Raw genomic sequence first — 24,367 nt, forward strand, 5'->3', positions numbered from 1 at the left:
GAGAGAAATGAAGATACAATTATAAACAGTGATACTTCTGCTTCATCAGTCAGTAAAAAGTGATCAGAGAAGTCACAGAGATATTCATAAGAAGCTCAGCAGCAGTCAGACATTGTTTATAAAGATATTGAAATTGAAAAAATTTTTTATTCTTAAGAAGTTCTTGAATCAATATGTGAATATTGTCAGAAACACTCTCTCTCTATTATCTGAGTGAAAACACTTTGTAAATGAATGAAAATACTCACAGTTTATAAGAATGAGAGCTATTATAGAAAAAGAGAAAGAAAGATAAGATTCTGTAGACAGATCTGAGATATTTATACTACTCTAGAGAGATTTACTTACACTGTGAGTGATTCTGTGAAATAGTCAGATCACTCTAGTAAATAAGAGTAATTATAAATCACAGATCTGAATCTTTCTATATGACTATAAAGAATGATTGCAGACTATAAATATCTTAATTCTATAATTCTACAGAGTTGATGAAAGAATGAAAAATTCCTCACAATTTTACAGTGTTAAAAAACAATGATTTATAAGAATAAGTAAAAGATCAACTTATAAATACTTCTCTTTAATAAGAGTAATCTCACAGAGAGTGATTTCTCTGTAAGATGAATCTGTGTGATGATTACACAAGAATCTCATGAAAATGATTGAGAGTTAACTGAAATTCTTTTATATGAAAGATATGAGATGAATCTGCATGATAATCAGAGAAGAATCTGTAGATTACAAAGAATCTTGTGAAATAAGAAACTAAGTGACAGACTCTTTTTTCTTCACAGTAACAAGGGATTTTTTCTTACTGAGATTTTTTATAGATGTGAAGAGTTTTTAGTGAGTATCACTGCAGTGCTGAGCTGATTCTATGAAGTCACTCAGTGAAAGACTTCATGAACAAAGCCTTAGAGAGAAGAGAATATGTAAGAAATCCTGCTTCTCACAGATTCTTTATTTCTATTTCTATCTCTTATATAATTAATAGAGCTAGCGGCCCTTGACTATACACAACTATATAGACTAAAGTTCATGAATACTATTCACAACTCAGCTTGAATGCTATTATATATTTAATCTCTATATTTTATCTTTCTACTGTGAATACTTCTAGTAGTTAACAGTACATATCACGCCAAGCTGCAAACACCTGAATAATCGCCTGCGAGCACTTATTCTTACACAGATACACACTGAATAAACTGAGAGCACTGACTCTTAGATCTGAAGATATTGATTAACTAAAATAGAATAACTTATAACACTATACACACTTCTCTGATTAGAACATCTTCTCTCTAAACTAATACTGATATTAATATCTTCACTTCTTCTACACTGAATGAACTGTGATATACAGCAGCTCAGACTGATGAACTTCTTCAGACTCTTACTGAAGCAGTATATCAAGAAGCATCTCAATTTCTCTCAGAACTATGTATAAGAACTGATATCTCAGAATGTTTAATTAATAATAATAACACTCTATAATTCTATGAATGATAACTGAGTCTCTTACTCTGAACTCTTATACATATGAATAATGCAAGAGATGCATGATTCATGTATAACTGATTATTCAGACTATAAATAACTATATTAAATAATCTCTCAAGAATTCTACTGACCTGAGATATTAAATAGCATCAGATGTTTTATCTGAAACTGCAACTATTGTTCTTCTATCATCTTATAAAAGAACTGTAGAAAAGACCTGCTGAAATCACTTGATATCTCTAATAGAATCTGATAAGATGTAATAATTGACTTCACTGTTAATCTTTCTGAGAGTAAAGATTATAGAATCATTCTGATCATTATAAATCAATTGAGTAAAGATGTAATATTGAAATCTTGTAATAAGATGAATACTGAACAAGTCACTGAAGCTTTTCTACAGAGCTTATTCTATTAGATATATGAATTGCTGAGATCTATAGTATTGAATTGAGACTGTCAATTTGTGAGCACTCTCTGAACAAGAATCTGTCAAGTTCTCAAGATTACATACTGTCTGTCAACTGTCTATCATCTCAAGATCAATGATGCATCAGAACAGATAATTCAGACTGTAAAGAATTATCTCTATAAGTTCTGCAATTACTTATAAGATGATTGACATGACCTGCTTCTACATGCAGAGATTGCTATTAATAAATGAGATGTCATTTCAACAGATGTAAGCCTGTTCTTTCTCACACACAGTTATCATATAAAGGTGTTGAATCTTCTAGAGATTATACAGTTCACACTGAATCTTCACAGTTCAATTCAGATCACTGATAATATAGTAACAAAGCTCTGAGATATCTGTAACTGAGCAGAGACCTTCATGATAACTGTAAAACAAGATTAAGAGAATCAAATCAATGTTCACTGAGATCTCACTGAATAATATAAGATAGAAGACTTGATATGATTAGACTGACCGTGTGACCGTGTCTGAGACCAGGATCAGATTTTTTAATAGTTTCATTATCAATTCAACTGATCCCATTACACAGTTTTAACATTAGATAGTAGTCTCATACTGTTTCAGTGAAACTTACTGTCTACTCTTATCACATTTTCTAAATGAGATCATGATTTCCACTTCTCAATTTAAATTATTTTTATTGCTTTAAATGACTTTAAATCTCATTTAAGTGTTATCAAAAAGTGTTACTTTTTAAAAAATTAAAAATAGTCTAAAAAAAACCTTAAAATGTCTGAAAATAGTAACTTTATACCAAGAATGGGACTAAATGAGACCAAATGAAATCACTTTCTCATTTTTTTCAAGTCATGGTTTCATTTTAAGATCTGATATATAGTCACTTTGCATGTTTTTTTAATGACTAGTCCCAGCGGGATTCACGCCAAGAAATGTATGAGATCAGATCAAATGAGATCAAACATGAAATTCATAATCTCAGCGGCCAGTCTAGATATAATTGAATCTTAAGAATATATAAATCACATATTCATCTTATACACTGAATTACTGCTCTGTTAAGTATAAAGTGATAGAAGTTCTAGATAGTCACAACTACTGTCTTAACATATCATCAGAGATTTATAATATCTTTCACACAAGCTTGTTTCACTGTACTATCACTGACCTGTTTTCTTCTTAACTTACTTCTGACTGACAGCTGCCAGGCATTATAGAAGAAGATAATGAGCTTGAGTAAGAGGTTGAGAATATTCTTGATAAGAGATTCTGCAGCTGCAGCTGATAATATCTTGTGAAATAAGTTGACTATGATCAACTGATCTGAACTCTGAGTTTCATGTTATCTGAAACAGTGACTCTTGACTGATAAGAACTGCTTCTGAAAGAAGAGGACTAATGTGACAGACTGTGCCTGATCAATTATATAGACTATTTCATTACACTTTATAGATTCTAATCACTTTATTCTTAAATATATACACTTTGATTCTCAGTCATTCTTAATCACTGATTCTTAGCTGTTATGAATATGTATAGATTCTTCTGCTCTGAAGTCTCATCATGTACATCACTACATACACATATAAATATTCACTTTAATTACTGATTCTCATACTTTCTCTTTCTTTTTCTTTTCTAACATTTTTCTCTTTGTTATATAAGACCTATAGATATTATACTGATCTATTCAGTGTAGGCCTCTTACAAAGTGCTTCTGAACAGCTTTGTATCAGTCTTTCAAGGTATTGCACTTCTTTTCAGAAGCTGTGATGTTAAACTTCTGTCTAAGCTTCTTAATCTTTCTTGCAAGCTTTTAGATCTTTAACTGTTCATTGACTGATCAGAACTCTTTGACTGTGAGCTTTCAGAGTTATTATAAGTTAATAGATAATCTTATTATATTTAAATTAAGATAGTCATCTGCTTTTAAATTAAGTCTGCAATAGTTTCTGTAGATGTTAACATTGATATTACAGTTCTGATAATGTTTTACAAAGATAGCAGTGTTTAGACTGATTATATAACTGTGTCTGAGATCAGAATCAGAATATTTAATAATCTCACTATTAATTTAACTGATTTCATTACACAGTTTTAACATTAGATAGTAGTTTCATACTGTCTCAGTGAGACTTACTGTCTACTCTTATCACATTTTTCAAATGAGATCATGATTTTCACTTCTTAATTTAAATTATTTTTATTGCTTTAAATGACTTTAAATCTCATTTGAACATTATCAAAAAGTGTTACTTTTTAAAAAATTAAAAATAGTCTAAAAAAAACCTTAAAATGTCTAAAAATAGTAACTTTATGCTAAGAATGAGACTAAATGAAATCAAATAAGATCACTTTCTTATTTTTTTCAAGTCATGTTTCATTTTAAAATCTGATATATAGTCACTTTGCATGTTTTTTTGATGACTAGTCTCAGCGGGATTCACGCCAAGAAATGTATGAGATCAGATCAAATGAAATCAAATGTGAAATTTATAATCTCAGCAGCCAGTCTAGTCCCAGCGTGATTCATATCAAGAAATGTATGAAATCAGATTAAATGAGATCAAATATGAAATTCATACTCTCAGTGATTAGTCTAGTAGTGTTAAAGTGTTTCAGAATCTGATTCTGAAGTGAATCACTCACATTCACTGTATAATTATTATCAGAGATATTAGATAGAAGTGAAGAAATAACTTACAATCTGAAGAAGCTTATGATTTTTATTCAACATATTTACACTACTATTATACAGTACATATAATTTAACTGTTTACTCAAACTCTGTTAACTTATCATCTTTTTTCATTTAATAGCTTATCTTCTTAGATGATAGTCACACTCTCTGAAGTAGCTTGATAGTCTTCTCTTCACAGATAGTCTTATAGAATAGAAACTTGTCTCTTAAATTATTCTGCAGAGATAGCTTTTACTGATTTAACTTTTCAAGAATTTCTAGGTTATACAGTCTCTCAGAGAACATGAGACTAAGTGATTTGAATACTTGAAAGTGAAACAGTATATCAAGGAGAAAGACATGAGAGCTGAGAATAAGTAATGAGTTGTAGATAATCTCTGAGAGTATGAAAGTATTACTATCTGATATAACTTAGTCAGTTAAGAGCTGCAGTATTGAGATCTAGATTCTGTGAGTACTAATCTCACTTTCTTACTCAGAAATCTCTTGGTGTAGTTAAATGTGACTTTGATCATCAGATGAGATCTTTTATATATTATATCTCTTACAAGTGTCAGCTTCAGATCTTCTAAGTGAATATTTAACAGTGTAAAAGACTGATTTACTTATACTCAGTAAAGTGACAGAACAGAATCAGCTGAATATGTAAATACTTAACAAGAAAGAGTATCTCTGTTATTATGAGAAGTATTCAGTAATACTTCATCAGATTCTGTACATATATTATTCTCTTCTTTATTTCCTTCTCACTGAGATCTTTCTCTTTTATGATAAATCTAAGAAGCTAAGTTGAAGATCTGTTCTAATACTTTCTGATCAAGAGAAGAGTTAATAACTCATATTATAAGACTGAGTAATAATCATCTAGTCAATTCTTCTATCAGTCTTGACTTTGTAGATTATCTGAAATCATTTTCAGAACATCTGTGAAGAGCTGAGTTACATAATTTCTCTTCATCTTTCATTCTGCTCTTGACAGCAGTCACAGACTCAAGAGAGAAATAAATAGAGAATTCAGATACTGATATTATCATAGATGTTAATAATACTCTAACTGATATAGCTGCAGTATCTAACAGAAAAGACAGCTGTTAATGAAGTCAATTATATATATTAACTGTTAAAAGTGAGATAGCTTATCTCTCTCAGTGCTCTTCAACCCAGTTGAGTCTCACCTGCGTGTTTAAACTGTAACACAGCTGTCAAAGTATAGAGGAATTGAGACTCACTTCTAACTATATGTAATATTTAAGTAGGTGATCTACTTTGTTCTACAGTCATTCTTCATCATTATTATAGTTCTTCTTATTACTTTCATTATCACTCTTCAGAGTAGATGAGTAGTCTGTCTCAGTATTTTCAGTATCTGAGAAGTAATTATTATTATAGTTGCTTTCTTAGTCACTATCTAACATAAGAGAATCATTATTACCTTCAGAAAAGATCATTCTCTCTCTTGAGAAAAACTAAGACACACAGAGAGTAGAAGAGAGAGTAAAATACTAAGCAGATCAGCAGAGATAAACAAAGTAAGAGTAGTCTGAATAGAAAATTATATAGAGAGAGAGAGAGAGATAGAGTACTAAGCTGTAGAGTTGAAAGAATAAAATAAGAAAGAACTGATCTTCTTTGTAAAATAAAGAGAGAGAAGAAGATCACTCACTCTCATATTAAAGTCAGATGAGTAAGAGAGAAGGCATTTTCAGTCTGTAATTCAGAAAAGTCTTCTAAAGAGTTGTAATAAACTTATCATGCAGGCAATTGAGCTCACTACATAGAGAGAGAAGTGTTATAATTATAGAAGCTCAGAAACTGAAAGATGATTAATATAATAAAGATAATATGTGTGATGATATAGATGATGTGTATGAAAACAGTTCTGGTGACTGAAAGGCTATAAATAACTGTGAAGAAGAGTCACTTTCAGTTATCTACTTATCAGATAAAAATGTATAAGAGATATATTATAGTATTAATTTTTCTATAATAAAATAGAGAGATGAATTGAGACTATTCAAATGCACTGAGAGAATGAGAATTCTCACACACTAGACAGTAGTGAAATAAGTATATTAATAAATATATAAGTTGTAAACTTGTAATAAATATAGAGAAGAGTATAAAGAATGTAAATATAGTAGAAAATATCTATAAAGAAAAGAATAAAGATTACTACAGAGCCGGTTACTATTTTATCTTATTTTAACAAGCTCAGACACTTCTTCAGATATTTATTACTATTTTAATACTGAATTAATAATTATATTATAAGTTAATCTCAAATAAGTAATAAGCTAACTTAAATAGTAAAATCAGATTATATAAGTAATAATATCTTATAAAGTATCTGAGAAGAAATAATTTCTGATTATTAATAACACAGAAATAATTTACTTAGTACTCTGAGTATAAAAGAGAATTTTAACTTAACTTTATAAATTCATTATTTCTGTATTATCTTGAAATCTTAGACTAATAATATTCTTATAATATATCTGATTTTTATATTTATATCTTAAGTTCTTAGAATAGAAGTATCATCTCAAAGTTAACTAGTATGTTTTTAAACACAGGAATTTTAATTCAATTTCTTATATAAAAAAAAGCTCTCAGAAATTCTGAGATTAAAAAATATAATCATTTTCAAGAGTATATATCTATCTTAAATATAGATTTTTTAGAAATATTAAAGAAATATTTCTATTCTTCTTCTCTTTAGCTATAAGCTAAGGTGATTTTCAAGTCTTAAAGATGTGTGAGTATATAGTAATAGAAAGTCAAAGTTGAAGAATCTGAAAAATTCTTGTAAATCTCAGAAATCTTCATTGAAGATGAAACCTTTTCTTCTCAGATTCTCTGACAAGGATTGCTCTGAGCACATGACTTATGCCAAAAGTAGGTTAGTGTCATGCTGGATTAAAAATGCTGCAACCCGCCCAAAACGAGCCAGAGGGTCTGAGCCCGCTGAGATAAGTTCCATCCATGGATTTGATGGGGTGCATGTGATATCACATGAGGTCACATTACAGGGCATTTTGCACAGAAAAGTTGAAAATAGAGAGATAAATAGAGAGATATTTGTATTTTTAATTTATTTTTTTTGTTGCTATTTGTAGGTTTTTTTTGCGCTTGTGAATGGATATTATTTATTTTTAATTATTAGAAAAATCATCTCCTGCTCTCTCTTGGAACAAATTAAGGGAAAGGTATTTACCAAGGTACGGTAATCAATGTGCATGCAGTACATACATATAAGCCCCCGTCGGTTAGCATTACAGTATCCTCCTTTTACTATTTTGAAAATAAGAAGTCACGTAAATAAAGAGGCAGGAATGTCATATAAACTCGGTAAAAATTATCATATTATGTATTTCATCTTTACCCTCCTCCGGCGCATATAGTTTTATTTCTCTTTTCTCTCCCATGTCTTGCGTTCCGTTTCAACAACGCCCAATATACAACAATGCAGTTTCACAACGACAACGACAACAACATCATCATCAACATCAACAACAATATTTTGTCATATTTTCAAGTGTAATATAATAGATCTCATGCATTGCCTAGGTAGAATGGGGCGCGCGCCCTCTGGATTTGGCTCATATGAGAGGTTTCGAGATACATGTAGGCAGATGGTAAGAAGGAAAAGACGGGATGGGGTGACAAGGGGGCGAGGAGGAGGTTGGATAGATGAATGGAACGGAGGTGTGGGTGTGGGACACGGGTTTGGCATTGAGGTTGTGAGGTTGAGTTGGTAGGAGTTCGGAATTTGGGGGTTTGAAGGAGTTCAGACAAATTAGGGTATTCATGAGGAAGATTTTGTTTAAATCTTCTGGTAGAAGAGGAGGTAGGCAACTTTGTTATCACGTACTCCAGACCCATATCGGCTGCTGCTCGGCGTCCGCTTGCCAGACGAAGACTCTCCTGACGGCGAGGTGGTTCCGTTAACAACAGCAGCCATGGACTTCTTGCCTGCATGGCCACTGCCACTGCCGCTTGTGTGGCCGTTGACATGGCTCCATCCTTGCTCATTCTCATGTCTTTGCTGCTGCTCCATATCGAACTGTTCGAAGATATTTCCCTGTGGTGTTGTATTCGCAATCTTGTGCTGCTCGAGGGCCGCAGCAAGAACCTTGGGGTCCTCCTCACTTCCAGCATTCGCGACGTCCTCGCTCCTGACGCGGCGGATCACAGTGTCATCAAGGCGGATCCATTCACGGCCATCTTGCCTGCGAACATCAACAGTATAGTGGCCGCCGCTCGCGTTTTTGCCGTGGTGGTATATGACTCCGGTGAGACGGTATTTGGGAAGGCCGCTACCTTGAGCAGAAATAATGTTGCGTCGATGAGGTGGGAAGGCTTCCTTGGGAAGCTCCAATTCCAGAGGATATCCAACCTTTTTCCAAATCTTTTGGGTACCCTTGGTAACGTTATCATATTGGAACCGCTTTAGGTGAAGAATGAGGACGGGGGGTAAGCTTTCGATGAAAACTTGCTTTGTAGCCGTAACTTTGGGGCCACGCGACGAGTTGAAGTCGCCTTGCATGGTCTCCGGCTTCGTGAGGCCTTTAAGCGCATCAATGATATTGTTGACCTGTGGAGAGCCAATGTCAAGTTGAAGAGACTGGTAAGGCTCGAGGGTAACGGAGTTTTTGTTTCCTGGCACTCTAAACTCTGATCTGAGTTTTCCACCGAATATTTTCGTAATTGGAGATTCTGCAGAGATGTGCCCAGATGACCGGGTGATTGCAGGCTTCTGTTTGTGGCCAACTTCCAACCATCCTTCCACAGAAGGTTCGGACGTTGCGGATACGAAATCAGCTTCAACGGCCGTGGAAATGTCAGATGCAGTAGATGTAGCTTGTTTAACTGCCTGGGTGCACTCGTCATGAAGCTCTTCAAGCAGGAAGCCAAGAAATTCTTGTGCGTCTTGTTGGTGGCCGCGCTATAGGGCATTAGCTTGACTGAAACAAAACTGCTAGGCGCAAGGAGCTTGTAGACTTACCCGCATGTCTCTAAACCGCGGAAGATGTCTAATGACTTGATAAACATATTCCGGAATGAATGATTCGCCGTATAGCTCTAATTCGTTTTGCTTCAATCGGAGTCTTAATTTCTCAACGGAGGTAGCAGCATCAATTACCCGAAATTCTCGCATAAACATGATCCTGAAAGGCGGAATAGCTGTTAGAAGCGGTAATAGTAATAACGGCAATGATATCTGGAGTTGGGGGTAGTACAACATACATAGCATCAATTAGTGGAAGATCGCTCTTAAAAGAATGAACCGCTCGCCGGCCGATTTTGTCAAGAAACTCATAGAACGGAACACAAAAAACCAGAATTTGAAGAATCTTGATAAATAAACAGTTAGCACCTCTGAGAAAAAAACTATTTTTAGAACTATAAGGGCTACTTACAGAATTCATATAACACATATTACCAGTATTTAAAAGCCCGCGCGGCTCAATAAATGCAATTTTGCCACCATCTCGTTCAGAGTTGGAGCCTAGATTGTTAATAACATCAAAGAGAGATTCGCCTTTAGACACTCCTAGGCCACCGATCCCAGTAGTTGTGGGCGAGGCGCCGCTAGTAGCCGTAGGTGCCGCGGTTCGCACAAGATCAGCCCACGACTTTGGGGGAGCTCGGACTGGAGTTGTGGGTTTAGGAGCTTCCTGTGTTACGGTGGCGGACTCCGTTGGCGAGAGTGCATTATCCGTCGTCCGCGCCCCATCTGGGGTGGAACTGAGTGGAACCTGTCCATCGCGTTTCAGGGTTTCAGGGGTAGTCTTAGCAGTGCTGGTAGATGGTTGTTTTGCTGTGTTGGGGCTGGAAGGAATTATTGGCACGATAGGAACAATAGGAGCAGCTTGCCGCGCGCCGCTAGTCTGCGCTGGGGTATGTTGCGACTGTGCCGATGTTTGAACAGGAGCAGTGGACGAAGGAGTGTTGGGTTGGACGGGGCTCGTTTCTGAGGAGGGTTGAGGAGATGCAGGGGCTTCTCCTTCTAACTCTGATGGTGCGTTCTTCGAGTGACATTCAATGGGTGTGCATTCCTCGGCCGCCACATCAGATTGTTCAGCGTTCGTTGAAAACTCTACTCGTACTGTGGATGTTTGCAAAATTCGGGCCTTCCGTCGTCGACGGGGAGCCCTAGCAGGAAAGGGAGCTTCGGGAACCGAGAGCCAAGGAAGCTAATAAAAAAAAGTGTGGTTAGCTTTCGACGTCTACGTTCTTTTTGCACTCAACCATGGGAATAGTGCTTGAGGAGAGTACATACGGGTGGTTGGAAGAGTTGTCTTGATAGAGGAGTTGCGGTTTTGGTTCTTTCAGGTGCATGTACTGTATGAGAAGGAGGGTGTATTTGAGGCACAGGGCTAGCGCTGCTGCCCTTGCTGTGGTTTGAACTTGCCGGTTGAGGAGGTAGAGAACTGACGACAGGGCTGGCAGGTAAGTTCCCGTGACTACTCTGAACAGCTGAACCTGGAGCTGAAGGAGGAGTTGGCGTGGGAGAGAATGAAGATTGTAAAGGGGTGGAAGACGTGGTGCTAGAGTGTGAGGGTATATGTGAATGTGGTGGTAGTGGTGGCCCCGAAAGCGTAGGCAGAGGCGGCTGCGAACGAGGGTAGGACGAAACAATTAGAGGCGTATTTGGTTGAAACTGTTGCGGTGGTGGAGGGTGTGGAGGAGGGGCTTGTTGGTAAGGATACCAGTGCTGATATTGTTGCGCTTGCGCTGGGTGGAGAGCAGTTGGTGGGCCATTCGCGTGGGCATGAGGCTGGTGATAGCCCATATAGCCGGGGGTGGACCGGATGTTGGGAGGCCCCGACACGTAAGGTATCTCATGCTGCCTTCTCGGAGCCGGTATAGGCGGCTGGCCATGGTGCATCGGGGGGAGATGATGGTTCATCATGCCCCCCAGATTGTGTAGAGATAACTCCTAGTGGACGCGCTGATACTGCGTTGACTGTGCAGTCAAACCTGACCTATCTGGGAGCCATACGAAAGTAGACAAAGGGGCTGTCGGGGGGATGAGAGAAGACGACGGCTCTGCACACGATCACAAAGCCATGTCTCTACAGCAGCAGCCACAAGAACAGTATATAAATATATCAAGACGGAGGGCTTGTTGGGGGGTATCGGCCACAGAGAGAGAAAACGATGCGGATCGGTGGTGGTAGTGGTGGTGAATAGTGGTGGGTGCAAGGCTAGAAGTAAATAGTTCGTCGTCAGAAGATATTTTGTTTCTCCACCGTAGGGGAATTTTTCAGGACATACCCGACTCACACCTCGTTACCCGGTAGGACGAGGAAAACGCGGGGTGGATTGGAGGCTAACAGCAGACACAGCAGACAGAGAGAGCACAGCTTTGCACAGACAACAGCCGGGGGAGCGGAGAGATAGAATAAGCGCGTAGGTGCTGGGGAGACGTCGCTGTCCTCGTCGTCGTGCTTCTTTTATTTTATATTTTTTATATTTTTTTTTCCTAGGCAGGATTTGGCGGCGAGCGAGGCTGATGAGTCAGCACGAGCCTCAAGCCTCCGTTTGTGACAGTATAATACCGTGTGGTATTGTTATATACAGTGTTATACACGCTGATACCTGATAAATCGTATTTATATTAGCGTTCCGTACGTGACGATACGACTCCGACCTCCCCTCCTCGCCCTAGCGTCAACTTCTTCGCATTCTCTCCATCTTCTTCTTCATCTCTTCTGCGTCATCTTCCTCTGCATCTTATTTCTTTTCGCTTCTTTGCGTCGTCCACGGGAGGGTCTGGCTTTTCAATGGACCCCCGGGATATCCGCTAGTATTTTCACAGGCTCTTGCCGGGCTGACTTCTTCCTGGTTCTTGTCTTTCTATTGTCTTGCCTCCTACGCCTTGTCGTCATACCTAGGTAGGTTACTAAGCTAGGGGGATACATCCATCTAACTACAGAATTACCCATCCGATCTCCCTGCCAATCGGCTTATTCCCCCGCAGCTAGCTATACTGATCTCCCTTCCAAGGTTCTTCGTCGTCGTTCCCCTGCCTGATCGACGACTGCACTGTCCTGCGCGTCCTTCCTGACACCCAAGGGATCATGTCGTCCGGTCCTGGCCAGTCTTCGGCCCCATCGAAAGCAGTCAACATCTCCAGCCAGCCTTCAACGTCGTTGCAGGTTGCCTCAAATCCGGGCATTGATACCGCGTCTCAACGGAGGGTATCAGCGGGCTTGGGAGCTGGGTCGTCATCCAAGAGCTTATCTTCTCCAAGGAACCATCAGAGTAGGAGGAATCAGCATAAACGGCATCGTCGTCCTCGTCTGGATGACGAGGATGTGGTTGCAGAATCTGTGTGTTTCCGTCACCCTGTATTGTTCATATATTACCTCAATCTGGTTTTCTATTTCTAAACTAGCATGTCGGGACAACAGGCTGCGATGAAGTCTACAATGAGCCGGAAGGGGCAGACCTCTATTACACACTTGATGAACTTTTCTCTTCCGCCTCGACCCCAACAGAATCCCAATGCATATCCTCGTGGTCCAAGGCGCAACAATACATGGGGCCCGCGTTCCGGGTACCATGCTGTTGACAAAGCTAGGTAATTAACATACTTATCCCATTTCTCTGCTGGGTGTCAACTGGACATTTGCTGACGTAAGCAGATATGTCCATGCAAATTATCGATTCATCGTCAATCCCAAGAACAACTACTATGCCCAAGCCACTAACGCAGACATTCATCTTGATTGGAATTCGGTGCTGCAAGTTCTAGTCTCGACTGACACCCAAGGACCAGCTGCCCGATCTGTCTCTCGACCCCCATTGCTCCTCGTATGGCTAAATGTGGACATGTCTTTTGCCTGCCTTGTCTTATCCGGTTCATGCACTCGACAGATGATTCGAATCCGCTTCCGGAAAAGAAGGCTCGCTGGAAGAAATGCCCAATTTGCTGGGACATCGTCTATATATCAGATACGCGGCCTGTCGGGTGGTACACCAGACAAACCGATCCACTCGTTGAAGGTGGGGACGTTGTTCTTAGGTTGGTGATGCGACGCCCGGGAAGTACGCTTGCTCTTCCACGGGATGGCGTTGAGGCGCCTAGTCAAGACGACGATATTCCCTGGTATCATGTTGCAGAGGTACCCGACTATGCGCGGATCATGAAAGGGGGTAAGGATTACATGACTTCACAATATGATAGTGAAATCGAAGACTTGCTACGGCAGGAACGGGAAGATGAATTGCTTTTCGGTGATGATACCACCTGGACTCGAAAAGCTGTCGCGGCAATAAAAGACGCGAAGGAGAGGGTTAGGGATATTGGGAACCCGCCAACCATGCACCGTCAACCGCTGGAGCGCCGACCGACCAGAGTTCCCATCAAATTCGAGGAGCCGCCGGAAGGTGTCCCAGAGATGTATAAAATCGAACATGCTACAAAATCCGGACAGAGTTTACCCAGCCATGTACATACACCGTCAAATCCTCAGCTTACCCTGCGAAATGATTCCTCTAATCACGACCAAATGGACGATGTTTCGTCTGCTTTATCGAAACTAGAGGTTAATAACCACTCCGAAATGCAAAACTGGAGGTCAGAAAGCAATCTTGATGCAGTGCCTAGACGTGTAGGAAAACCTAGAGACACCGATGGCGCCGTGCACCCCTCTGATCATCCTTTCTTCTTCTATCAAGCACTCCCCCACTTCTACCTCTCTCCATTAGACATCCGTATCCTCAAGACTGCCTTTGGGGACTACTCACAATTCCCCTCAACAATCCTTCCTCGAATAGAACGCATATCGTCGGGGCACATTGTAGACGAGGATCTGCGAAAACGCACGAAATATCTCGGTCACCTCCCTTATGGCTGTGAAGTTAGCTTTCTGGAATGCGATTGGAGAGATATAGTAGGCCCGGACGTACTCGACAAATTCCGTGACGATATTGAGCGACGACGAAAACGGAACCGAGAAAAGGCCGCACGGGAGGAAAAGGAACGCATCCGTGCTGAAAAGAATGAAGATGAACAGCGTTGGGCTGCAGCTCGACGGAAGCGACCAAGCATAACCTCCGCCGATCGGCCATTTTCCGAGAACGATTTCCAACCCCTTAGTCTCGAACCTTCGTCAGGGCCGGGATCCGGCTTCGACCCGAATATGTCTTCCGCCTCACCCCCTTGGTCCTCGTCGAGAGGCATAAATCGACCATCCTTTACCGCGCTGGCATCTCCCTCCGGAAGTCCGCCTGACTCGTCGTCTACTAGAAATACGGCTCATCGGACAGTTTGGGGCACGGCAGCTATCGCCCCAACCTCACCACGGGCTACATATAGGAACCCTGACCGCGAACCGAATGATGGATGGCTGCAGGACTGGGAGCGAGAGTTGATAGCGGAGCAAGAGCGCCAAATATTTGCTACCACAACTAATATGGACAGAAACGGGCCCAGTAGTAGTACCAATGCTGCAGGTACAACCACAGGGGGAGGGAAAAAGAAGAAAAACAAGAAGATTACGCTGATGTCGACGACGGCTCGGCGGGCTGCTTGACAGTATTCAAATTTGACGATATTGAATGTTTTTCCTCATTCCGCCCTTTCAGTATAGCGACTTTTGTCAAAGCCTATCCTGCTCTACATATCTTACTCTCCTTGGACTTGTTCCCCATTTTTCTTATATTGCTCCTTTTAGCCTCTTTCTGTATTTTGCATAATGAGCTCTTGTCTCACTAGTGGATTCGCTCTCCACGAATGATTGTGAGAAGGTCTTTTTTTATAGATCTATCTGTTTATATTTATATATTATTATTACCCACCTGCCTTCAATGCTATGAGAACTCTGTTGCTCATCCTGAATACAGTGCCGTCCCTACTTGTTTTTCGTTGTCCCTCATTGGACTACCACCCCCATCCTATCTGTTTATTTTGAGCGAATCCAAATAGTTGGCTGGGTTGGTTATGTACGGACACTACACATGAAGTGCTTGATGTGGAATTTTGCTCCGGTGGCTTGGACGCTCGATTATACGGGTAGATGTGACAAGCGGAGCACGGCGGAGGAGCGAGGGACGATAAGAGAACGGTTAGAGGCTGCACGCTTCCCTCTTATCTATCTTCCCTGGAAGCCAGGCGTTCCGCTTGTGTTATTAGATGTGAGATAATAACTTACATGCGCTGAGCTCACGAATGCATGAGTGCTTCTTTTCTTTTAGCTTCCACCCCCTTCTTCGTCTTCTTATCTATTGCTTGTTCACGCACGTTTATTTTACGATGTGGTACATCGCATGCTGGACCTAGTTCTGACCGGATACATCAAAATGCTGGCCTAGATTGGGGGTGTTTGTTTGGCACGATATAGACATCACAGAGAGGGTCTCCGCCACCATACCTGTGGTCGGTCATGGATGCGCTGCCATATTTCAATTCGCTTGCAATATGTTGTATTGCGTGGTGTCTGTTTCTCACGGTTTGAGTTTCTGGAGTCTGCGCTTTTTAAGTACTCTGCTAAGGTTCGAAGACAGACCATTGAGTGTTTGCTTCTACGTGCACCGATGCGAGAGGAATTTTGGATGTCTCTTTGACTACATCCGAGTTACATAAAGGGGAAGGCAACCTGGTTGGTGTTCGGCTGCTGGTGGGTTTTATTACTAGTGGCGAAGCCTGGGGAGAGAGGTGTGACGTAGGGCTTTCACTGCTTGTACAGTGCTTACTGTATACTTTTGCCCAAGATTCTATCAAATTATTTTTTCAATATAAACGTACATGAGAAGATTTGAAGTTTTTTTTTTTTTTTTTTTTTTTTTTTTTTTTTTTTACAAGTTGTCGCTCTGGTGGTATATACTGATGATTCGCTACTACTACTGAATATTTGGGCTGTAGGAGCGAGGCCGGGCCTGGTGTGTGGGGATATATATGGATTAATTCGGAGGTTAGCTCTTTTTCTTCGAGTTCAGAATAAAATAAAACGCCTGTCGGGCTCACAGTTCATCCAATCATCGACGCCTTATGCTTCACCTGCCAGCTTACCCTGTATCTCATCCTTATGTTCTGAGGGACCTCAAGGGAATTCTGATTTGCCAATTGTTGATATTTTGCCCACGCAGAATTCATGATACTTTAGCATCAATCACGACATTCTCCGTTTTGCAGAAGGCAGCGTCCAAAGCATTATAGATTGCATAGATTGGAAGATGCTGCAGCCTCATGTAAACACACTTCTGGTTTGGGACTACCCTCAAAATGCATGAAAAAAACAAATACAGGGGTAATACAAATTAAGACCCCTCTGTTTTATAGCAAGCGATTATAACTCGCTAATTTCGCATATTAGCTCATACTAGCGGTATCCTTTTCCGTTATTTTTCAAAAGTTAAAATTGAACCACGGATTTTTCGCGATTTCCTCTTTTAGCCGCATTCGGGTTTGAGGACAACTTCACCTTCAACTTTGCTGTCGCGGTTGCTGTTGCTGTTTTTCTTTTTCCCTTATTCCTCTCCGTCCTCTCCATCTTCTCCTATTCCTGACGCTGGACGCCCATCTCCCACTAGCGTCACTATGACCGTCACTCGCTCACAGACGGGGAAAACCCCCAAGTAAGCACGCCCTGGGCGCATTCCACGTAACGCAGCACGTCTTGCTGTTCAATTGAAACCAGGATCTCCTGAGTTGATCTTCACCCTATTGCCACCGCTAACTTTTGATTGCACCTAGGAAAATTCAGCGTGAGGGTTTCGTAGAGACACCACGTCGTGTCACCAGAAGTCGTGCGTCCATGACTCCCGACCTGAGTGCGGACACCGAAGTCTCCAACTCTGCATCTTCGAGCCTAATCCTCGTGAATCCACTGACATCCAATTCAACTGCAAGGAGGCGTGCCGCCGATAAGGAAAAAAACAGTGATGTCGTGGATAACCTCGTCGATGACAAGAAGCCCGCCAATGGACATGTCAACGATGCTAATGCCAACGGGACCACCCCGAAGAACTACAAAATCGATGAATCGGGCCACTTCGAGTTTGGCGGGTCTCTAGGCTGTTTATCTATGATGATTGGATTCCCGCTGCTGATGTACTATATGTGGATTGGCGCGACATATTATGGTGGACGCATGCCATTGCCTGAGGAAGGGCAGACTGCGAAAGAGTTTGGGCTTCATTTGGTTAACCTCGCGTATGAGGGCGCGTTCCCTAGCACCAAAGCGTGGATCACATACTGGACCTTCTTTATCTTTGAGGGACTGTGTTATTTGTTTCTCCCCGGCATCTATGTTAATGGCCGAAAATTGGAGCATTTGGGCGGAAAACAATTGCCGTATTATTGCTCTGCATATGCGTCCTTCTACACTACGATTGCTGTTGCCGTTGGTCTGCACGTTAGTGGATTGTACAAACTATATACAATTGTTGATGAGTTTGGCCCCTTGATGAGCGTTGCCATCTTGACCGGTTTCATTGTTTCCATCATCGCTTATATCTCCGCTCGAGTTCGTGGTGCTGAGCATCGCATGAGTGGCTACCCCATTTACGACTTCTTCATGGGTGCTGAGCTCAACCCGAGATTATTTGGAATCTTGGATTTCAAAATGTTTTTTGAGGTCCGACTTCCTTGGTATATTCTATTTCTGATTAGTTTGGGAGCTGCGGCTAGACAGTGGGAGACCTATGGCTATGTTTCTGGCGAGGTTGCGTTCTTAGTGATGGCGCATTATTTGTACGCCAATGCATGCTCGAAGGGCGAAGAATGTATCATATCCACATGGTTCGTAACTCCTCTCCCCGCTCCTGATACCAATTATGCTTTGGGAGCAAGCAGTCGTAAGTGGGAGTCGCTAACATACCGCCTATAGGGATATGTACTACGAAAAATGGGGATTTATGCTTATCTTCTGGAATCTTGCTGGTGTTCCTCTGAGTTACTGCCACTGCACCATCTATCTTGCGAATCACCACCCAGATACCTACCGAATGAACAGATATTTGCTTGCCGCCTTATTAATTGTCTATCTGTTTGTTTACTGGGTGTGGGACACGACCAACAGCCAGAAGAACCGTTTCCGACAGCAACGGGAGGGCGGTATTACCTATAGGAAGACTTTCCCACAACTACCTTGGCAAACTGTCCAAAATCCTCGGACTATCACGTCCAAGGATGGCCATACGATTTTGGCCGATGGGTGGTGTATGTTAAATCTCATTCCCACAGTTACTGTACTTTTCTTCCAGCTAACCTTTTCTTCCTTTTTTTTCTAGATGGATATGCCCGGAAAATCCATTACACCTGCGATCTCTTTTTCGCTATGAGCTGGGGCTTGGTGACTGGATTTAAGAGTCCTTTCCCCTGGTTCTACCCTGTCTTCTTCGCTACCATGATCAGCCATCGTGCGCTTCGAGATATTCAACGCTGCAGGCAGAAGTACGGAGAAGCCTGGACCCAGTATGAGAAGGAGGTCCCTTACCTCTTTATTCCCGTAAGTTGCACAAGTATTCTTTTTATCTTGTTGTTTCCAGCCGCTTTGCTCAAAATAAGCTGACAAAAGAATCAGTACGTAATTTAATCGACATGGATACATACGTACCATTAGTATGCCCGTGCACGCGAGGATACGATACCCCATAGACAAGAAACTGCCAGTGTGGCTTTTCAAAAGTTATCATTCCCAACGAAATAACTTTTTCTCTCCTTCGATGTATTAAATTTTGCGAGGACTAATTTTTAATGCTGCCCTTTTCCCCTTCCTTTTCGTTTTTACTTTCCCAATGGGACGATTCTGAGAGATGGGCTGGCCATCCATATATCCATTTGCTGGAGAGCAACTTTTTACATTAATAGAAACAAATTCATAGTTACTTAGTTTTGATAACTTTACTCATCTGTTTGAAAATTCCAATCTCCCCCTTATTGCAAGGGTATCAAGAACCCCCTACCACAAACGCAATCTGCGCAAGAGAAAAAGAGACTCGTCAAGTATTCCCGAAATAAAGCACCACGAACCAATAAATGAATAAATAAACAAATAAAAAATAAAATAAAATTCACTCCCGTTTCCGTCCATAGACGACCCTCAGCTTCGTATAAAGGTGGGTCCCCCTATTCCTCAAATCGTTACCCACCGCCCACAGCAGGACATCAAGCTCGTCTTTACTCCACCCCAACACTCGAGTGAAGAGCGCAAGCGAATATGACCGCATCATCTCCTGGACATGGGTTGCCTGATAGCGACCTAGTTCTTTCAAGCGTGGGTCCTGGGGCCAGGGGGAGAGAGGGACCTGGTTCGTTGTTATTGGCCAGTTAGTCCAAGTCTTGTATCCCCTCCCACGTCCACTCCTCCTCAACTATCCATAACCCAGGGTTATTTCATAAACCCGGAGTTTCTCAATGGAGCCTACAACATACCTTAAACACCACCTCCTCAACGTCAACAAACCCCGCTTGCTCCATCCACTGCTTCCAACTCCCCTCAACACCTAACTCCTTCCCAACCTGCCGACTCGCCTCCTCTAGCAACTGCTGCCACTGCGTAGCCGTCACGGCCCGCTCGTGCGTCCCGTCGTCTGAGAAGAACTTCGTTTCCATGCCTTGCACCTCCAGGAAGCCGCCGGGGGCTAGGTGGCGGTAGGCCTGTCCGAAGAGTTTGGGGTAGTCGTGGACTGAGCCGGCGATTTCGCGCATGTGGATAAAGTCAAAGGGGCTGTGGGCAGGATCTGGGGTGGGTACGGGAGCAGACGGGGCATCGTTATTGTAGACGTCATTGGTAATGGTGCTAGCGCAACCGGTGCTTTGGAGACTGTCGGCTGAGGCGGTTTGTTCAAGGGGAGGTGTGTCGGCTTTCGCGCTAGCTGTGTATGGCCATTCGGCTTCGAAGTCGTCTATTTCAAAGGTGCAGTTTGGGGGTATGTGGATGCGTTGGATTGGGCTTATGTCCATCCCTATTATTTATTAGCGTCTGATGGATTCGTCCACCTACGGTCCGTCCCATCTATCTCTTGGTCTTGTTTCATTTTGACATTTCTTTTCACGCACCGATAACTTGTGACTTCTGGTGCTGGCTGCCATGCATATTAATAAACAGAGTTAGCTTCATAGTGCATTTCGTCAAGGCAATTTCTATGTTTCCGTCTTCCTTTTGCTTCTTGGAATTTTCAGTCCTCGCACGCTCCTTCTCCTCACTCAACCACCACAAGATTTGACCAATTGCACGTCCGGGAGGGCATGGAACTCACTCCGCAAATTCAACTGCCCAACTCCCTGTTCCCGTACCTAAATCAAGTACTCGTCCAGGGTTTCGCTTTATCGGAGCGCAGTACAGACGGCGATCTAATACATGGCGGTATATGAAGTGTAACTAGATATTGCAAGAATGGTTAGTGATTTTGATTATCACCTCAAAAAGAGAATGGAACATGCACATACCAAGTCCATACGGTCTTGCTCCCGTTTGTCGTTTGGCTGATGTGTATGGTATGTTAATTCGCAGACAACAGGGATATATGGTAAATGGATAGAGGATGAAATAGCGCACCAAAAAGTATGCTCCATCTTCCAATCTGTGATATCGCCGGCCATTCTGAAAGCACCGCCAAGATTGCATTGTGAATATCATGATGCCAAATGATCGTAGTCCTTTTCCAATGGTTGATGGACATTTGCCAGCTTACCTCGTTCCTGAAATGAATATAGAACACGGCATTAGCATCACTTCACTCCATCGTAGGTAGGGTAAACTAGACGATGCTGGATGCGGATGCAAAGATTTCCCCCTCACCTGTAGTTAAATACAGTGGAAGCTATTGATGAAGTATCACTACATCTTAACGGTAAAGGGTTAGCAGTTGCGACCATTTATATACACACTATCCCACCCACGTAAGTCTGCAGACTTTCTTTTAGGGGTTGGAGGAGGGACTCACGGGCTTCCACGTCGTGGCTGGAGGTCAGATTCCTGGATTTCATCCTGCCATTCCAATCCTTTTAATCAGCAGCTGCTTGTTATTTTATTCCGAGTGCGGTAGTATCACAATGGGCAGTTCTCGCCGGTTGGGGACGGAAGTCAGAAGGAGCAGGCTGATCCTACATCGCACACAATAGGCAGATCCATCCTGGCTGCACCGCTCAGAATGGCTTGCCAGTTGAATGATGCCGTTATGATTGTATGAAGAAGCTGCAGCAACCTCGCAGACAAGTTTCAACCTACGTATTGGCGTATTGCTAGAATCTCGGCCGCACAAAATAGAAAATAAATAAATATAAATAAATAAATAAAAAGAGGTATTGGAAACTGTTTGGATGGTGTAAGCGAAGGATAGTTTAGGACCTTGTGGCTCGTGGGTATTCAGTGACTTGATTTATGTATGGTCTTCATCCAGGCAGTTTTTCTCGCCTGCGACGGTTATCTGTCAATGGTGTATAACGGAAGAATAAAGCAGGAAAATATCCCTTTCAGTCTCAAAAGAGTAGAGCCAGGAGATGAAGTTTAATGAATAAAAAATCACACTTAAAGAACGCCGGAAAGACTTATTACATGGCTCAGCCTCGTTCAATCGGCTACTCGCATCGGATCACGGCGCACGCATCCTCAACTGCATTGCCGATGCAGCTGTTGGATAATATCTGAGTGGGCATTTCCGGGACAGAGGGAGTCTACCGGGTTTTTTGGGAAAATTCTGGGTGACAATGTGATCAACTTTGCTTTCCGCGGAGGGTATTGATTCGATGCTGAATGGTCGACCGCGGTCCTGGACGGAATAACTAATCGTTGTGATCTGCGATGTCGCCAGTTTCCTGTGCTGCTGAGCTGCGATTGTCTGAGCGGGGATTTACGATCCGAACACGCACGCTATTCTTTCTATATTCTCAGATTGTTCGATTAGTTGAAGTAAAACCAGAAATATCATCATTCTTCTTTAATCTTCGGTTTCCTTACTACGTAGATATATTAAATATTCATTCGCCGGCCATGCACTCTTTCGCGGGTCATAAACAACTAGCTGCATACGACCTCTGCAGTATTAGAGGGATCCTGCAAGCACCTTTCGCAGTAATTCCCTTCCTTATATGGTTTAACATCATGTAAATTAACATTCAGTGGTGTTTTTAATTAACATCACTATCACACAGGTGGATCTGTACATGCGATGTTTCCACATGAATTCATACACAGAATTGACATGCAGTTATAATGATTGACACTTCATCATCTGCTGTAGAATAGATATAATCAATCTCATTAATCTCATCAACCTAATAATCAATGTCAACATTTTTTTAAGAAGTTAGTCTTATATCTCATATTATTGTTGTGAGAATGAAAGATACTGAAATCATGAATAAAAGTCAGTAGTGAGACAGATTGACTGTCAACTTCATCTAAATCTTTCTCTATTCATATTATCTTTTCTGATTTACATTCACAATTATCATTATCATTGTCATTATTATTATCAAGTTGTCAATCTTCTCAATATGAATTTTTATTTTCTAATTTGCGGAGCGAAGCGAAGCAATATGTTAAGTGCTTTCAAAACCTGATTAGAATAGAAGACACAATCTTGCAGATCTCATTCAGTGATATAAGTTCTGATTCAAGATAGAGTATATCAAGAAAATCAGAAATCTGGTGAATGAACTCTCTCACAGATCTGACTATGTCAAGAAAATAAGAGCAATGAATACAGAAATATTAGAGAAAACAGAAAAGCTTCACAGAATACTCAGACTAAGTGTGGCGGGCTGCGCCCGATCATAAGACTATTTCATTACACTTCATAGATTCCTGCCGAAAGCCCCGATTCTCAGTCGCCGATCCTCAGCCGAAGAACTCACAGAGTTCCTATTGTTTTCATCTCAAAAGCTTCTATTCTTCCACCCTGAGGCTCCACCTTGTACATGTATAAATATTCACTTTGATCACTGATTCTTGCACTTTCTCTTTTGTTTTTCTTCTCTAATGTTTTCCACTTTTGTTATATAAGACCTATATATTAATATTAATCTATTCAGTGTAGGTGTAAGAGGCCTACGCCGAATAGATCGGTATAGATATAGGTCTTATATAACAAAAGTGGAAAACGTTAGAGAAGGAAAAAAAGAGAAAGTGCGGGAATCAGCGATCAGAGTGGATAATTATACGCGTCCGAGGTGGAGCTTCGGGGCGGAAGAATAGGAATTCCGTGGGTTCTTCGGCCGAGGATCGGCGACCGAGAATCGGAGCTTTCAGCAGGAATCTATGAAGTGTAATGGAATAGTCTATATGATTGATCAGGCGCAGCCCGCCACAGTAGGCTCTCTACACTTGAAAAACATTCATTATCTTCTCATTAGAAATGATTATTCATTGAAAAGATATCTAAATGTGTAATAACATGTAAAAAGTAGAGAAATGAATAATTAGTTAAGTGAATACTGAGTCTCTAAATAGAAGCTTACTTATCAGTCATTCTGATCTTGCAACAAGATCTCACAAAGAGAATAAGAACTTATAAAGAAAATGTCAGTGAAAGATCTAAGATTTCTCATATCTTAGATATATAAAATATTTATATGATTATACTTCTTCTGATTCTGCAAATATTACATATTTAATAAATAATATAACTATATCTACTGATAATATAAGATAACTCTTAAACACAAGTATAGATAGACTGACTGTGTGACTGTATCTCAGATCAGAATCAGAATATTTAATAATTTCATTACTATTTTAATTAATCTTATTACACAGTTTTAAGATTAA

General features: G+C 41.0%; 4 protein-coding genes across 4 annotated transcripts; 2 read left to right on the forward strand and 2 right to left on the reverse strand.

The window, feature by feature from the left end:
• Positions 1 to 7,711: 7,711 nt before the first annotated feature.
• On the reverse strand, positions 7,712 to 12,093 carry BDBG_06153 (ubiquitin thiolesterase). The gene is made up of 6 exons (XM_031722479.1): positions 11,922 to 12,093; positions 10,924 to 11,851; positions 10,061 to 10,837; positions 9,888 to 9,994; positions 9,646 to 9,808; positions 7,712 to 9,585 (listed from the first exon to the last, which is right to left on the reverse strand). Exons 2-6 carry the CDS (start codon positions 11,554 to 11,556, stop codon positions 8,464 to 8,466), a joined length of 2,802 nt encoding a protein of 933 aa, XP_031579717.1. The 5' UTR covers positions 11,557 to 11,851; positions 11,922 to 12,093; the 3' UTR covers positions 7,712 to 8,463.
• Positions 12,094 to 12,265: 172 nt separating this feature from the next.
• On the forward strand, positions 12,266 to 16,425 carry BDBG_06154 (RING finger domain-containing protein). Its single transcript, XM_031722480.1, has 3 exons — positions 12,266 to 12,979; positions 13,061 to 13,230; positions 13,295 to 16,425. Exon 3 carries the CDS (start codon positions 13,466 to 13,468, stop codon positions 15,185 to 15,187), a length of 1,722 nt encoding a protein of 573 aa, XP_031579718.1. The 5' UTR covers positions 12,266 to 12,979; positions 13,061 to 13,230; positions 13,295 to 13,465; the 3' UTR covers positions 15,188 to 16,425.
• A 33-nt stretch (positions 16,426 to 16,458) lies between these two features.
• BDBG_06155 (Delta(24(24(1)))-sterol reductase) lies at positions 16,459 to 19,963 on the forward strand. The gene is made up of 6 exons (XM_002622929.2): positions 16,459 to 16,900; positions 16,967 to 17,228; positions 17,347 to 18,393; positions 18,482 to 18,813; positions 18,885 to 19,102; positions 19,178 to 19,963. Exons 2-6 carry the CDS (start codon positions 17,191 to 17,193, stop codon positions 19,187 to 19,189), a joined length of 1,647 nt encoding a protein of 548 aa, XP_002622975.1. The 5' UTR covers positions 16,459 to 16,900; positions 16,967 to 17,190; the 3' UTR covers positions 19,190 to 19,963.
• On the reverse strand, positions 19,270 to 23,659 carry BDBG_06156 (TAM domain methyltransferase). Its single transcript, XM_031722481.1, has 11 exons — positions 22,556 to 23,659; positions 21,707 to 22,477; positions 21,543 to 21,586; positions 21,398 to 21,442; positions 21,291 to 21,297; positions 21,155 to 21,199; positions 21,046 to 21,081; positions 20,856 to 20,977; positions 20,656 to 20,681; positions 20,029 to 20,561; positions 19,270 to 19,901 (listed from the first exon to the last, which is right to left on the reverse strand). The coding sequence occupies exons 2-11, from the start codon at positions 21,728 to 21,730 to the stop codon at positions 19,668 to 19,670; spliced, it is 1,116 nt and encodes a 371-aa protein (XP_031579719.1). The 5' UTR covers positions 21,731 to 22,477; positions 22,556 to 23,659; the 3' UTR covers positions 19,270 to 19,667.
• Between the last annotated feature and the right edge of the window lie 708 nt (positions 23,660 to 24,367).

Source organism: Blastomyces gilchristii (assembly GCF_000003855.2).
Source record: "Blastomyces gilchristii SLH14081 genomic scaffold supercont1.15, whole genome shotgun sequence".
In the NCBI taxonomy this organism is placed as follows: Eukaryota; Fungi; Ascomycota; class Eurotiomycetes; order Onygenales; family Ajellomycetaceae; genus Blastomyces; species Blastomyces gilchristii.